At 45.3% G+C, this 16,515-nt stretch overlaps 2 protein-coding genes across 6 annotated transcripts in view; one reads left to right on the top strand and one right to left on the bottom strand.

Moving 5' to 3' along the window:
- Positions 1 to 16,515, top strand: part of Mrpl35 (mitochondrial ribosomal protein L35) — a 35,108-nt gene that overhangs the window by 5,825 nt on the left and 12,768 nt on the right. For 3 of the 4 annotated variants that reach the window (XM_031382138.1, XM_031382139.1, XM_031382140.1), the window contains exon 4: positions 1,435 to 1,568. In XM_031382138.1, the coding sequence (XP_031237998.1) occupies positions 1,435 to 1,568 (134 nt within the window). Of the gene's footprint in view, positions 1 to 1,434; positions 1,807 to 16,515 lie in introns of those variants that run through there. The other variant, XM_031382137.1, reaches the window with a different exon arrangement.
- Reep1 (receptor accessory protein 1) overlaps positions 6,932 to 16,515 on the bottom strand; it is a 110,660-nt gene continuing 101,076 nt past the window's right edge. The window contains exons 8-9 of one of the 2 annotated variants that reach the window (XM_031382134.1): positions 12,257 to 12,408; positions 6,932 to 9,898 (exon numbers count right to left, since the gene is read on the bottom strand). In XM_031382134.1, coding sequence (XP_031237994.1) covers positions 9,827 to 9,898; positions 12,257 to 12,408 — 224 coding nt within the window. In that variant the 3' untranslated portion in view covers positions 6,932 to 9,826. The remainder of the gene's footprint in view (positions 9,899 to 12,256; positions 12,409 to 16,515) is intronic. The other variant, XM_031382136.1, reaches the window with a different exon arrangement.

Genomic DNA, 16,515 nt, shown 5'->3' with positions numbered 1-16,515 from the left:
GTAGCTGTACAGATGGCCATGAGCTATCATGTATGTGGCTGCTGGGAATTGAACTCAGGACCTCTGCCAGCCCCGCTCGCTCCAGCCCCACTCACTCCGGCCCCGCTCACTCCAGCCCCGCTCACTCCAGCGTAATTCATTATAGTTGTCTTCAGACACACCAGAAGAAGGCGTCAGATCTCATTACGGGTGGTTGTGAGCCACCATGTGGTTGCTGGGATCCGAACTCAGGACCTTTGGAAGAGCAGTCAGTGCTCTTACCTGCTGAGCCATCTCACCAGCCCAAAAGCCTCATTTTCTATGCTCAGCTCCACGCTTGTGAGTGGAGCTGCTGCTGACGTCAGAGACATCAGGTCCTCCTGAAGGTAGAGCTGCAGGCAGTTGTGAGTTGTCCAGCATGGGTGCTGGTCCTCTAGAAGAGCATTATGTGCCCTGAGCCATCTCTCAGGCCCTTAAGTTTCTGAGAGAAGGTTTTCTCACTGAACCTGGGCCTCACCAATTTTTCTAGTCAGCCTGACCAGTAGGTTGTGGGATCCATTTGTCTTTCTCCTTACTAGTGGTAGGGTTACAGATGTCCACCACCAGGTCCGGCTTTTACATAGGATCTGGGTTCCAAACTCAGGTCCTCCTGGTTGCATTATAAGCACTTTGCCCACTGGGCCATCTCCACAGCCCATTTTTGGTTTTGTTTTTTTCCAGATAAGCTCTTGCTCTGCAGTCTGAGCTGGTGCCTCAACTAGTTTATTTATTTATGTATTTATTTATTTATTTATTTTCGAGACAAGGTTTCTCTGTGTAGCCCTGGCTGTCCTGGAACTCACTCTGTAGACAAGGCTGGCCTCAGTTTATTCATTTATTTATTTCTAATTTTTAAAAGAAAGATTTGTTTGAGACAAGTCTTACTATGTCCTGGCTAGCCTGGAACTTCCTAGGTAGACCAGGATGGCCCTGAACTAAACATAGACCAATCTGCCTAAGACTTATTTTATTTGCAATTATTTGTATGTGTGGGTCTGTACATGTGAGTGATGTACCCATGAAGGCCAGAGGCACTGGGTCCTAGAGAGCTGGAATTATGGGTAAGTTGTGTTGATGCTGGAATTGAATCTGGGTCCTCTAAAGAATTGTGCATGCTTTCATCTGCTGAGCCTGGCTCTCAACTTTCAATTCTCCTGCCACAGTCTCCTGAGTGCTTGAATTACATGTGTGTACCCCATGTCTAGTTTGTGTTTTAATTTAAATAATCTTTCCAAAGTGTTAAATTATTAATACCTCTTCTAGACGTGCTTTTTTACCTACTACTTATTGCAAAGAGAAACAACCCAGTCCCTGTAAAGGTCTGGCTTTGCTCCTTGGGCCTGTACACCATAAGTTATGGAGTATCTGCTGTTACCTTTGCAAATTTTAAAGTGTCTTTGGGACATTACCTTATAGGCTGGCTATAAGAAAAAATTATGGAAAAAGTCAACTGCAAGAAAGAGGCGCTTGAGGGAATTTGTGTTCTGCAGCAAGACCCAGAGTAAACTCCTAGATAAAATGACGACGGCTTTCTGGAAGAGGCGCAACTGGTACGTTGATGATCCTTACCAGATGTACCATGACCGAACAAACCTGCGAGTATAGTTCAGATCTATCATAGTTCCCAGCTATGGAATGTGGATCTTTGTATACATGATGTCTTTGCAAAAGTGAGTATGCATTAGACTATAAACTGTACCAGCTGATAAGCAAGATTACTACTGTTGTGCATTAAACATTCCCAGAGTTGGTCATAGAACTAAAAGTTAAATTTATTGTCCATTATTTCAAAAAACTGGTAATGGCTTTCCTTATTCCTGGAATCTTGGGTGAGGAAAAACACAAAAAGATGCTCAACAGTGGGCCTTTGTGTGGGATTGAGATGGTATCCAGGTCTTTGCACATGCTAAACAGACATCCTACATGCCTATTCCCAATATGATGCATGATGTATTTAAAAATAAGTACCTTGGAACTCAGGAACCTCCTCACAGTCTCCTACCTGAAACTCTCCACTCCAGCTTTGGGAAGGGCAGGAATTGGGTGAAGCAGAACATGGTGGGACTTTATGCCTCGGCTGTGTGTGTGTGTGTGTGTGTGTGTGTGTGTGTGTCTACCCATCATTGCTCTCTTTAGTCTTGGCTTTTGTTTTTGTAAAGTTTCTATCCCTCAGATTCCCTTAGGCTTGAACCTTTGGAGTTCCCTTTAACATTATAACCCTCAACTGTTGTCATGTGTTCTCTCTTAATTGCCAGGGGACTCTAAGTGGGCCATCCTTTCTTTTCCTCTTAAGTCCCAATCCATGCCATCATGCAAGTAGAGCTTGTCTGTGGCTCAAGACCCCACCCAGGCTCTCTTAGTTGTGTCAGCAGGTTCATGTGGAGTAAAAAGGTACTTAGAGGTACATAGGATAGCAGTGCACTTTCATCTTGTATCCTGGGTTCTTTGTATTTATGACAGTTACTACTAATTTTATTGTAACATGATACTTTTCATAAGAGTAAATTAGCTTTCCAAATACACTTCTTGAAACACATAGCTATGTCCAATTTTTCTTTTCTACTTTCTTTTTTTTTTGGGGGGGGGGGTTGTTTTTTTTTGGTTTTTTTCGAAACAGGGTTTCTCTGTATGGTCCTGGTTGTCCTGGAACTCACTCTGCAGACCAGGCTGGCCTTGAACTCAGAAATCTGCCTGCCTCTGCCTCCCAAGTGCTGGGATTAAAGGTGTGCGCCAACACCTTCCGGCTTTCTTTTTATTTTTAACATAAGAGTATTTTGTCTGCATGTGTGTGTATATGCCCTTGAAGGCCAGAGGAAAGTCTACTGGCATTGGAATTACAGATGGTTGTGAGCCACCAAGTTGGTGCTGGGAATTAAACCTGGGTCCTCTGCAAGAACAGCCAGTTCTTAAATGCTGAACTGTCTCTCCAGACCTCTACCCAATTTTTCAAAGGCACTGTATTTTTTAAAAGTTTATCCACTTAAGATTTCTTATTTTTACTTGTAAAGATAAGCTTTTTTCCCAGAATTCTCTAAAAGGCAGGGTGGAAACTAAGGGAGAAAGTTGCCTATCATTTAATGAGACTGATGTGTCACCAGCTGTGCTCAGAGGGCAACAGTATCATTCATTTTAGAAATGATGAGAGTCTGGCCATTCCACCCTGAATGCACGTGATTTTGTCTGATGTCAGAAGCTAAGTGGAATCCCCTTGTTAGTACTTTGATGAAGAATGATGCAAGAGTTACACATGGCTCACTTAGAGAGACGGAAGTGATGCTGCAGACCAAGGGATGAAGACTGATGTAAGAGTTACATATGGATCACTTAGAGAGACAGAAGTGATGCTGCAGGCCAAGAGAGTGACTCTTAGCTCTCCCTTCAGAAATATCTGGAAGCATTTCCAAACAAAGCAGTTTGCCTAGTTGAAAATTCTTATTATGAATGAATTACTGTTTGAAATCCATTGATGATAACATGAAATTCCACCATCTAGTAGAATAAGATAATCAATTGGTTTTTTCATGGCAGGTTAGGCCAGGACTTTGAGGGCCTTTCACTGAAGCCAGTTTGTTTGTTTGTTTGTTTGTTTGAAGCCAGTTCTTGTGTTCATTAAATGGAGAGGGATATAGAATGTTGTAAAACCAGAAGGCCATATATGTGTGTATGTGTGGGACGAGGTAATAGAGACCAGGCATGTGACTTGGGCACCTCATACACAAATGGCTCTGCTCTGGTGGCTCTTGCTGTGTTGACTCCTGAGGTGGCAGAAGCTGAATGCTGTGAGGCTTTCGCATTTCCTTGCCTGCACAGCTCCTGCTTCCAGCACATCTGTGGCACTGGGAAAAGCTGGTGCTGCAGAAGCTAAGAAGGAAGACACTGCACAGTCTTATACTCTCCTAGAGTCGACATGGATGGTTCAGGTCTCTGTTACACAGCCTCAGAGCCTTGGCTTCCCCTATAGCCAAGGACAGGCTAGGCAGAGGACAGCGGCCACAGGCTGAAGTAGAAGAGCTGCAGGCACACCTCGGATGGAAAGGGAACTTTATACATACAGCTTTTGTCTGTGGGTAGGGGAGCCTTTCATCAAAGCTGAGTTTTTAGTTTGACAATAAAGCAGTTTGCATTAGGGCCTGCCTAAATGATATTCAAGTTATGTATAATTGTTTATTACATATAACTTATTGGACACTTAACATATTTCAGCAAATCTGCAAAACTATGCTGCACCTCATGCCAACCTTATACAATCTTATACAAGAGCTATCATTTGTCCCTGATATAAATTTAAGGCACCAAAGCTTACAGAGGCTTAAATAAATTATTCTAAAATATAGCTAATGCATCCCAGATCTCCTATCTAAGTCTTTGAAATCTTGTATACTTCCTTTTATTTTCTAACAACATAGGATACTCATATCTTAATCAACAAATGACTGTGATCTGACACTAGTAGTAAATATTTCTACCAGTTCAATTCTGAATTGTGTGACTTTGCTCTCAACCTGTCAACTCTGTTGGTGCATGGCCCTGGCTCAGTAAATGAGTAATGAATGAATGGATTTCTAGTCTTTCTTTCCATCTCTTCTTCCTATCTTCTGCCGTCTGAATCTACTACCTTTTTTCCTAGACTGTGTACTGTAAAAACAAAGAGAACAGACCTGTGATTAACCGATGCTTGAAGGTCTTTGTGACCTCCCAGTGAGGCTGGAGTGTTTGTTGGTTGGGTTTTTTGTTTGTTTTTGTTTTTGTTTTTGTTTTTCGAGACAGGGTTTCTCTGTGTAGCCCTGGCTGTCCTGGAACTCACTCTGTAGACCAGGCTGGCCATGGACTCAGAAATTCGCCTGCCTCTGCCTCCCAAGTGCTGGGATTAAAGGCGAGCACCACCACTGCCCAGCTGTTGGTTGGTTTTTGAGACAGAGTCTCAATTAGCGCACACTGGCCTCAAATGGATGTGTAACTGAGGATGACCTTGAGCTGCTGATCCTCTTGTCCTTACCTCCCTGGATTCTGAGATGGATGGATGAAAGTCACGTTATATCACATCCTGTTTATGCAGTGCTGAAAACAGAACCCAGTGCCTTATGCATTCTATATGACACTCTGATAGCTATGGCCCTGGTGCCCAATGCTCATAGTTTCAAGGCAAGGGATGCAGAGTGCTACAGGCATTTTTACCATTCACAGTGGCTCCGCACATGCACAAGCCTGTAACCTGCATGGGCAACCCGTTATCTGCAAGTTACCTAAAGTTCTGCTCACACATATAAAACTGCCTACCAGTGAACTACTCATATCTTCACAGGTTCCCAGTTCCCACTGATCTTTAAAACAATACAACAGTGATACTTTGAGGTTAATATTTGTCTCGTCAGCTGAGTTTGTGAGATACGTGTCAGTGATGTTTTTCCTCTCAGACATCCTATGTAGTAGGCATGGGTCAAGTTTCCAGGCCAGGGAGTATAAGCACTTGGTTTCTAATCCTTGCTACCTCCCACATTTAAAATTTTTAACTCATTTATACTTAGAATTTTTACTTTGGTTTTGTATTTTTGAGGTGGGGTCTCATATGTTCCAGGCCTGCCTTGATCTCTCTATATAGCTGAAATTCCCTTGAGTTTCTGGTCCTCCTGCTTCTACCTCTTGAATGCTAGGATTACAGTGTGTCCCACCATATCTGGTTTATAAGGTACTCGGGAGAGGCACTCTGGTAACTGCGCTATGTCCCTAGACTCCTGCTACATTATATATTACATTTTATTTATTTAATGTGGGTGTGGGGAGATGTGTGCCACAGTGTGCACATGGAGAACAGAAGTCAATCTGCAGGAGTGTCTTCTTTCCTTCGGCCATGGGAATCTCAGGGATTAAACTCAAGCTATCAGGCATGTTAGCAAGAACTTTGTCTCCATAAGCTATCTTACCAGCCCTACCCACATTTTACAAAAGTATTCTGGGATTGCTGAGATGGTACCGTGGTTAAGAGTGCTAAGAGGAAAAAAAGCCTACTAAAGCCAAGTGGTGGTGGCACACGCCTTTAAGCCCAGCACTTGGGAGGCAGAGGCAGGCGGATTTCTGAGTTCCAGGACAGCCAGGGCTATACAGAAAAACAAAACAAAAACAAAACAAAACAAAAAAGTGCCCACATCTGGTGGTTTATAATCACCTGTAATTCCAGCTCCAGTGAATCTGATGCCCTCTTCTGGCCTCCTCGGGTACCTGCACTCACACATACAGGCACACACATACACATAATTTGCTGAGAGCCAGGCCAGTCCAAGGCTTTCTCAGAGAACCTGATGAAAGGACAAAAGGAACTTAGTTCTCTGTCCTTGCTAAGGCAGACTTGGCATGGTCTGGTCTGGAGCTGGGGTCAAGGTCTTGAAGGAGTTAAGGTTTTAGTTCCTGGAAACGTGGCTTTTTCCCTTAAAAGACAAGTTAGCAGTCTCAAGACCACTGTGTGCTCTGTCTTTGATGTACTTGAGATATCCTGTGCTCCCCTTGTGCAGCACTGCTTGATCAGCCTCCTGATGACTTAATGTCATTGTATGGGCTTTCTGCTGACTCTCCCCCATCCATAAACTATATGGAAGATTCTGTGCTTTACTGGGTAGGGGTGGTGCATGCCTTTAATTCCAGCCCTCAGGAAGTAGAGGCAGAGGGATCTCTGAATTCGAGGCCAGCCTGGTCTATAGAACAAGTTCCAGGACAGCCAGGACTCTACAGAGAAACCCTGTCTTGAAAGAAACCAAACCCAAAAAAGATGCTGTACTTCTTAACAAACTTGTCTGGGATAAGATACAGCTTTCCTATTTTCTATATCTTTTTATCTCCTGGTTGTCCCCCTTAGGGCCATTGAGGAATGACTTGCTGGTCTAGGTCAATAATTGCTTAAGAACCACCAAAATAATAAATCTTTTTAAAAAATTATTTCTTCTTTTCTCGTAAGCCCAACATTACACTTTTTCTTTTAAAAGAAAAATGTTAAGACTTTATTCAAGATGTTTATCAGGCATTATAACAAAACAGCAGAGCTTCAGCCTTTGGAATACTGCAATTTACATCCCTTAGATACACAGTCCAGTATACTATTAATTATACTCATTCTAGAGAGACTTCAGAAATAAACTAGAGGAAATGCACACAGCCACAATCCGGAACATCAGCTCTTCGAGCGTACACTGTCAGAGGATGAAGCACATCTTCCACCACGTCTAATACTTCAAATACTGTGCAAGGTGAAGAACTGGGACAGCTACGTGATGGTTGTGATTGACAAGCACTTAATACAAACACATGGACAGTTTACCACGAAGAACATACATATCAAAGGCCAGCAAAGTGAGCAAGCTATTCACACAAAGTCAGGAGCCATTATGACTAAATCTCCAGTTGATGAGCATGAGACCATACCTCACCTTTTCTCCGGGCTCCATGGAGAGTAACTCAAAGCCGAGACAAGTAGACCTTCCAGCTATTGATTTGTAAACAGCCTATGTCTTACGTCAGCAAACTAGAAACTTTCCTTTATCTTTCGTAGACAGAGCACCACACCTCTACATGTACAGGGTCATTCACATCATATGTCAGTCTACATACAAATACACAGCTTGTCAGAAAAGTAAACACAGTTCTCAAGAAATAAGACAGCTGTGTTTGGCTGTACAGTGAGTGTCTTTAAGAGAGGAAACAACTTCTTAGTCAACACTTGAAGGAAAAGTAGTTACAATGATTTAGATACCTTTATATTTTAAATCTTGAGTAAGAAGTAATACAGCATGTCTGAGAGGAGTGCTTCAAAATGGGTTTTGGCATGGCTAAGTACAAACTTGAGAGCCTAGATGTGTTATGACTTCCTGTTGTAAAACAATGAAAAGATACTAGGACTTAAATTCTGTCCTTAAAGCCATTTATTATTTTGGGGGTGGGGGTGGGAGGCTGCCAAGTTGTTTTTCTTGGGCTTTCCTGCACCTGTCTCTCTTTACCCTGGATACACCCAGCTGACACATGCATACGTTTTAAAGGGTATCATTTCTCTGTCTGGAGCTGTTGGGTGAGCATGAAGAGGACAGATGCTTCTTTCTTAATAGCTTCAGATGGGTATGGGGCACAGGCAGACTATTTACCCTCATTCATCAGCTCTTGGGTTAGTTCCCGAAGATTAGTTCTAAAATACAAAATCACCTAATTCCATTAGGTGTGTCTGGCAGCAATGAACTCCAACTGAAACCCTTTGTGAAATGGCCAAGGCCCAGCTAATGTAGCAGTCTCCCAGTGCATGTTTGTATAGCTCGGTACCAGAGTGGTTTGTAATTGAGCCTGTCTACAGTCAGTTGACAGTTCTATCTGGTATACAACACTATTTCTCTAGCCTTCAGGGTATAGCTGTGAACAAACATAATCCAAATAGGAGTAACTGGGTTGTGACCGCTGCATGCATTACATGGAAAGAAAACACCAACTCTACGCACAAATAGACTAGCCCTACAATTTGGCTCAGCTATCAGAGGAGAAGGCAGCTCCCTCAGAACACAATGTTATCTAAGTCAGAGACTTGTCAAAATGCTCAGTGCAGTCCTGGCATGTATAAAACATCCACGAAGACATGGAGTGAGCATGAGTATCAGTCCTTCCTGTCCATCTTCCACACAAGCCAGAAAGGAGCAAGAGCCACAGATGCCTGTGGCTTAGCCTCAATCCTCCCTAGTCCTGCTTTCTGGCGGTCATTTGATATTTGAGTGTCTCATGTATTTTGAGCACATCTATAACAAAACCTAATTCTAGGCTTTTCTCTTTGCTTTGTGCACTCTAAGACAAGGTGCTCAGATGTAGGCTACTTCTGGAGAAATCAGCCACAGCACTGGTCCCTGAAGGAGAAACACTCTTGCCAAGCGCTTCTGAGATACTTGCAATTCTGCCAGCAGCTGAGTCTCCCTCCATCCCCTAAACGGCTATGCTAAGGGTGAGCCTGCCTGCCTGAAGCAGTACCAGTGTTCCCAGAAGGGCTTGGAACCCAAAGGGCAGGAAGGGTGAGGCTAGGCATAGCACAACAAACCTGTTAGGACAGCCAGGGCCCCAGATCTGAAGAAGCTGTACTCTTCCTCCTCCCTGACGCCCACCAACCTTCTTCCCTGTTGCTGGAACACTGCACTCCTGCCTCCACTCTGCCCTAACCACTTAGCCGCTGGAAGCACCTGGTCACCTTCCTGCAGAAAGGATTGCCCTCCTGGCACTGGCTTTGTAAGCAGGTTGGAGACATTGCCTAGAACCAAAATGTTTGTCTACATTTTTGTTTTTGCAGCTCTCTCACCTGCCAGAACTGGCAGCCCTTGCGAGTTCATTACATTAAGCCAAAAGCTGTAAATATGTACACCATAGTCCAATGTATTAGTACCAAGAACAACAAAAGGGTTTTTAAAAAAGATCACTTCCTTTGCATTTACAGGACTAAAAACTATGCAACAAAATAAATTACAAATGTACATCTCAGCAGCATCATGGAAAGAGTGCTTATATATCTAAAAATACTGCGGCCACAATGACAAGCCAATTGTGGAAAATCACTAACCCCAGAAGACGTAAGGGTCACCCTCCACCACCACCTTTTCACTTTAGCCTCTCCCCAGCAGGAACAGAAAGGAAAGAGAACAGAAAAATTCTTAAAGGCAGAAGAGGGGAGCGAGTAAAGGCCACGTCTGTGGGGCTGCACACTCCAAGCACACCCAGCCTGCAGAGTTCCATGTTACTAGTGACTAGCTCTTTAAGGCAGAGGAGAGACAGACATCTGTGGATCTGGTGCTGTTGGCTCATCTCACGTGGTTTCAGTGGCCGAGGATGAGGTACTTTTCTTCCTGAAGCGGGATCGTAGGGTTCTAGGCGGTGCCTGATAGAGAAAGCAGAGGGCATCATCCATGGGGCTTGAGGGTGGAATCTTGGGGAACAGCGTCAGGCAGGGACACTTGAGCCAGCTCCCTCTGTTGGGTAGAGCTGGGCTCCCCAACAACAGGAATCAGACTCTATTGTCACACCATGCTTGCACCATGTGAGGTGAGGTTGAGGCCCCTGGGACGGCCACCACACCTTCCTGAGTCTGAAGGGAAGGGCATGCGGAATGGCATGTCTTCCTTGTTTCAATGGACAGCTCCAGCCCTTTGCTGATTTTTATATTTCCTATGGGAACTATTTTCTGGTGTGTGCTTTAAACTTACAGTCTCCTTTCTGGACATGGAACCTTTTATCCCTCCAGCAAGCCACGCCTGGAAGGCCAGCGCTACCTCATCTCCCTGAAGACTGTGGAGACCTTTTCTCTCAGAGCAGGCACAAACTACAGGAGGCATTACTATAGATATGAAAGAAAGAGACTTCCTCCCAGCATGCCACTGAATGGTGTTCACACAGCTGGTCGCAGTCCACTGTCCACAGCCTCAAGCTTTCCTGTTAGGACAGAGAACTTTCCACTGTCCTTTCACACCGCTGTCCCCTGACTGGAAGCCCTATTCTTGTATATTTCTAGTCCCCTTGAGCACCAGCTTCAAAGTCACTTGTCTAGAGACCCCTTACTCTTGCCTTTGCCTGGCCACACACAGCTACCTTTGTCTCTCATAGTGGTTTGGCTAGTGTTGTTCATTCATTTGAGACAAGGTTATTCTAAGTAGGTCAGGGTGGCCATGAGATCATTTTGGAGCCTAGGCTGGCCTCAAATTTGGGGTGATCCTCCTGTTTCAGCCTTCCAAGTGTAGGGTTGACATTAAAGATATGCTCTACACAGGGCTGAGGGTTTCTCTGTTTCCCTCCCATACTGGAGCATTGATCCCAGGGTTCATACATTGTTAAACAGGTACTCTATCCATATACCTCCATCTCCTTTTCCTCATAGTGCTTTGCATATGCCCCACAGCAGAGGACTTTGTACTCAGGCCCAGGGTATGGGGTATCTCCCTTCACTGTCCATCTGACTGAACTTCCTGAGGCCTGTCTCCCCTTCACCACCATTTTCTGGTAACTAGCTCAGTGCTCCCCCAGATGCCCCAGGCCATTGCCTTACATAGGGAATGTTTGCTGCTCACTTCTAGATGTTGCCTGAGACCATGGCAATAAAATCTCCCCTTTTAGGCACCTGCCTCTTGGACATTACATGTGTACAAAGCTTTAAAACAACAGCTAGGTGTAGTGGTGCACACGTGTAATCCAGGTAGTCAGGAGGTAGAGGCAGGAGCATCGATGTTCATGGCCAGCCTCTACTACAGAGAAAGGTCGAGACCAGATTGGGCTATAGAATGAAACCCTGTCTTAAAAACAACAGTAATAACAACAACACCCCCCCCCCCAAACAAACAAAGAAACACCAACAACAGTCCCTTGGGCTCTGGGATATTTAGAGATTGAGAGTGAACTCTCCCCATCATGAGGTTTCCCAGATCCTTAGGCCAGATAAGACTCACCCAGTACCCAGAACTAATCCACACTGACTGGTTGGAGACCAGTGGTAGAATGGTCTCAGTGCTCAGTGGTAGAATGTTTACCTAGCATATATGGGTGGTCCTGGTTTGATCCCCAGCACTGGAGAAGGGTAGGGGAAAGAATATATGAGAGAATATGAAGTGATCCATCTTGTCCAGGAATGTAAGGAACTCCTACATCTGAGGTGGTAGCTTCCATCCCAGAGAGAACAGGAATGCTAGGACTCCAGGCTTATGAAGGGGAATGTTTCTGAGCATCCCATCTGATTCTCACTAGGGCCCCTAATTTTGTGTGTGATAGGAATCATGACTTTTTCACAATGGACCCTTATAGGCCAGAAGGAACTGAGTGGCTTTTCTCTGAGCCTGTGACTAGTAACTCTCCACCTTTGTCACAGAACACAGCCCACGAGTCATAGGCATGGTCCTTCTGCTGTCAAAACCCTGTCTATATCTACAATTGGCCATAGTGCTAAGTATATTGTTTTCTGATAACTTTAAAGAACTGGAGCTGGAGAAATAACTCATCTGGTGAGGCACTTACTGTCCTTGACTCCATAGGTAGCTGTACACACACACACACACACACACACACACACACACACACACACACACACGTCTTAGCAGGTAGCTGATGGTTTGTCCTACTGTTTGATGGAGGGAAGTCATTCTTCCCCTAAGCACTCAGAGAGTGTTGGGTATCACAAACGATGCCATTCTCAGGACCTTCAGATCTCTAGTGCAAATACACGCTCTAGCCCATACCCCAAGACACTATGTACCTCCAGGGGCAACTCGGTCCTCCTCGGTGCCTTATACTTGTACATGAACTCCAACAGGTCCTCCTCCTCCTCGTCAGAAAATGCCAGTGGGTTTTGGACCTGGTGGGGCTCCCACGACTTCACACCACCCTCATTCACATCTCCCTCAACCACTTAATGTCCATCTAACAAAGGAGACAAAGGACAGTAAGGAGTCAGTGTGGAAGGGAGCAAGGGTGGGCAGGAAGGGTGATTAGGAACACAGCACAACAAACCCGTTAGGACAGCCAGAGCCCCAGATCTGAAGAAGCCGTGCTGCCTTTAGGGGGACTCGGGAAAGTGAAGGTACAAGTGGAAGCCTTAGCAGCATGGACAGAATCAGCTGTAGGCTCAGAAGCCATTGAACGGCTCCCAGGAGGATAGGAGAAGATGCTCCCTAACTCTGAGACATGCCCTGCCCTGATCCTAGACCTGTGAGTGGACACTGGAGGAGTGGCCAGGAAAAAGCCTTCTCTGAAGACAAGAGCTATGCCTCTCAGGGGCGATGCTTCCTTTCCTTCTTTCTTTCTTTCCTTCTTTCTTTCTTTCTTAAAAAATATTTATTTATTTTATGTATATGAGTACACTGTAGCTGTACAGATGGTGGTGAGCCATCATGTGGTTGCTGGGAATTGAACTCAGGACCTCTGCTCACTCTGGCCCAAAGATTTATTTATATATGTAAGTACACTGTAGCTGTCTTTAGATGCACCAGAAGAAGGCGTCAGATCTCATTACGGATGATTGTGAGCTGCCATGTGGTTGCTGGGAACTGAACTCAGGACCTTCGGAAGAGCAGTCAATGCTCTTATCTGCTGAGCCATCTCGCCAGCTCAGGGGTAGTTGGGGGAGGGACAATGCTTTCTAAATAGTACACACAGGCGATGTTGACAGTGCAGTACCTTTGTCTATGCAGCATCAGGCATTCTGTAAGAGATGGGATGTAAAATGTAGTCCTAGAGACCTAATAGGATTACCTTAAGCTGAGCTGTGCAGATTTTTCATTTCAAAATATCTGGTGCTAGATAGCAGAGGACCCTCATATAAATGCAAAATCTGAATGTATCCACCACCCCATTCCCATGTGACAGCAAGGTTCCTATTTCAGTGTAAGCTAGACAAAGCTCCAGAATTAAGTTGTTACTGAGCTAGAGTGTCCTAGCTTAGGTGGTATGCAAATTATTTTCTGCCATACTCAGGTTTTTTTGGGGGGAGGGGTTTCAAGGCAGAGTTTCTCTGTATAGTCCTGGCTGTCCCGGAACTCACTTTGTTGACCAGGCTGACCTTGAACTCAGAAATCTGCCTGCCTCTGCCTCCCAAGTGCTGGGATTAAAGGCGTGCGCCACCACTGCCCAGCCTGCCATACCCAGTTTATCTGGCATCCACAGACACATGGTTCTTTCTATTCTTGGTATGTTACCTTCATCCAGAACATCGTTCTATTCTTGGTATGTTGTCTTCATCCAGAATTACAGAAGGTAGAGCTAGAGGGCCCACAACTCATCTGGTTCCACCACTCTAAGTTCTACAGACAGAATCCTGAGCTCTTATTGGAATACTCTGCTACTGCTTCTAAAATCCCATTCAGCTGCAGATGGGCTCCAGTCTTACCACCAGAAGGTTGGTTGCTGGGTAACTGCAGTCAGTGTGGAATAAACTAAAGGCTGCAACTAAGAGCAGTTCCAGTTTCCACTGCTGTGCTCTACGGCAGCCAGCAGGGGGCAGCATGAGCACACAGCTGCCTTCAGGGGCCTTCCAGGGCTGAACACTGGGTCTCAGAGAGCCAGCTGCTCAGGCTGTGTGCCTTGTCAGGGCCTGACATCATCAATTTGCCTTAGTTTTTTTTTCCTTTCTTTCTTCACTTTGTGCTTCTCTCAGAGTGTTTACTCCAAGTATAGTTGCTTACTTGTCCTCTCCTGCCTAAATCGGCTTGTTGAACTTGAGAACAGTAATTCCACCTTTCTTGAACACTCTGGTCTTCCAAAGTTGCCTGAGCCCCCAAATAATGCTTAGAATTTACACCCTGCAGCTCCTGCCATATGCCCTGGTTCTCTTGTTGGCCACACTGTCTCAACAGGAAACATCCTGAATTGTGGGGGTGTGGCTGCTCCAGCATCCCTTGTACTCTCTGAGTGTCTGAGGAAGGACTGGGCATTCAGCTGGTACTAATAGTTTAGTAAGCTAAACAGAAGCCTGTTGCCATCTTAGACAGTTGAGCTCTGCTCCACACCAGAGCATGGCTCTGGATAACCAGGACATTCCTCTGGACACAGCTCCCTCCCGCCTGGGAAGAAGAAGAAGGTCCAGGCCTAGTTACGACCCAAGGCTCCTAGGCCAAAGTAAAAATGCAGAAGCATCCTGGCTAGCTCCACCCAGCAAAAACTGCATCTTCGGGATGGAGTTGGAGTTCATCCTGGCTGAGTTTAGACCTCTGAACAGGCGTGTGCTGTTTTCCCCTACCAGTTGTTATGGGCAGCATGATAACCCAGAGACACAGCAGGATCCTTGAGTATATAATCCCTCAATCTGCCCACCAGAATGTATTGAGGCTGAGCATCCAAACCGCACATTAACCACAATGATAATAAGCACCTCATAAGTGGGCATGTATGCCAGTAATCCTAACACTAGAAAATTTTCTTTGGGTTAGCCTGGGCCACATAGTAAGTTCCAGGCTAGTCTGGGCTCTAGTATGGAGACCCTGTCTCAGACACAAAAGCAAAATAAAACAAAGAAACAAAAAACAGTGCCCATCTCAGTAATGAAACTCTTACTAAGGCTTTGTGCATGCTCTCCACTGCAACCTTGAACAAGTAGTGTATTTTGAAATGAAGTAATCCTGTGGCTCCCAGAAGTGGAGATCATTCCAGATATCTAGGCAGGAGTAGAAGCCTGGCCTGATCTGGGCAGAGGCTGGGAGCACAGGAGGCCAGTGTGGGTGGCTTGGGCACAGAAAGAGCTTCAGATGGAAGGGACACAGAACCCCGCCTAAAACCAGCCCAACTGTTAGGACAGTCCCTGTACATCTGCCAAGTGCGTTGTTGGTATTTACTATCTTATCTTTACTTTTCTGAATGCTGGAAATCAAATCCAGGCCATTGCACATGCCAGGCAGATGCTCTACCACTAAGCTGATCCCTAGTCCCTTGTTTGTATAGTCTGCCTCACTCTTGGGACAGAAAATAAACATGGTCAGCCACACTTCTGAGTGCCAGCGCACCATGGACACTGGTTAACTGTATTTCCCTCTTCAGTGGGTGTGATGCGTTTTCAAATTTTTCCTGATCCTATCTTCTTTTCTTCTCACTTCCCACTTTCATTTTCTTCTTACTTTGATTCAGTTTCACACACACACATATATACATACACACATATATATGCATACATCCATCCATACACACATGCAGAGTAAATAAGAAATAAGTCGCCAGGCAATGGTGGCACACACCTTTAGTCCTAGCACTTGGGAGGCAGAGGCAGATGGATTTCTGAGTTCAAGGCCTGGTCTAAAGAGTGAGTTCCAGGAAAGCAAGAGCTACACTGAGAAACCCTGTCTCAAAAAACCAAAAAAAAAAAAAATAGGAATAAGTCACATTGGATTTGTCCACAAGAAGTCACTGGGCAGGAAACTATGGAGTGTACCTCTAGATTTGTGTAGACTTGTGACCTAATATATCCTCCACCTTAACAATGGCTAAGACTCCAAGACCCTGAGACCTTGTGTGGGAATGTGCTCTCCATAAGAGGTCTTCCCCAGCCGGGCAGTGGTGGCGCTCACCTTTAATCCCAGCACTTGGGAGGCAGAGGCAGGCGGATTTCTGAGTTTGAGGCCAGCCTGGTCTACAGAGTGAGTTCCAGGACAGCCAGGGCTACACAGAGAAACCCTGTCTCGAAAAACCAAAACCAAAACCAAAAAAAAAAAGAGGTAGGTCTTCCTGACTCTTCAGAAAGGGCACCCCAGGTCTGGAGCTCACTGAGCTGTCATGGTTGGGTCAAGGTTGATGGTTTCTACTTAAAGACAGGGGTCCCTGTTGTCTTCCACGATAGGGTGCCTGTATGTGTTAGTGTTGGCTCAGCACTGGAGGATGGAAAGGAGGGGCTGGGTAGTCTCAGTCCTTTAAAGACCTGAACAGATCTGCCAGCCCCAGGCCCTGAGCCACCCACCCACAGTGCAGCACGACACCCAGGTTAGCGTACATCCCACACGACACACATTAGTGATGCAAGGCAGCAGATGTGCT

The sequence above is a fragment of the Mastomys coucha genome, unplaced genomic scaffold, assembly GCF_008632895.1.
Source record: "Mastomys coucha isolate ucsf_1 unplaced genomic scaffold, UCSF_Mcou_1 pScaffold20, whole genome shotgun sequence".
NCBI classification, from domain to species: Eukaryota; Metazoa; Chordata; class Mammalia; order Rodentia; family Muridae; genus Mastomys; species Mastomys coucha.
This window is presented reverse-complemented; position numbering and strand designations above follow the sequence as displayed.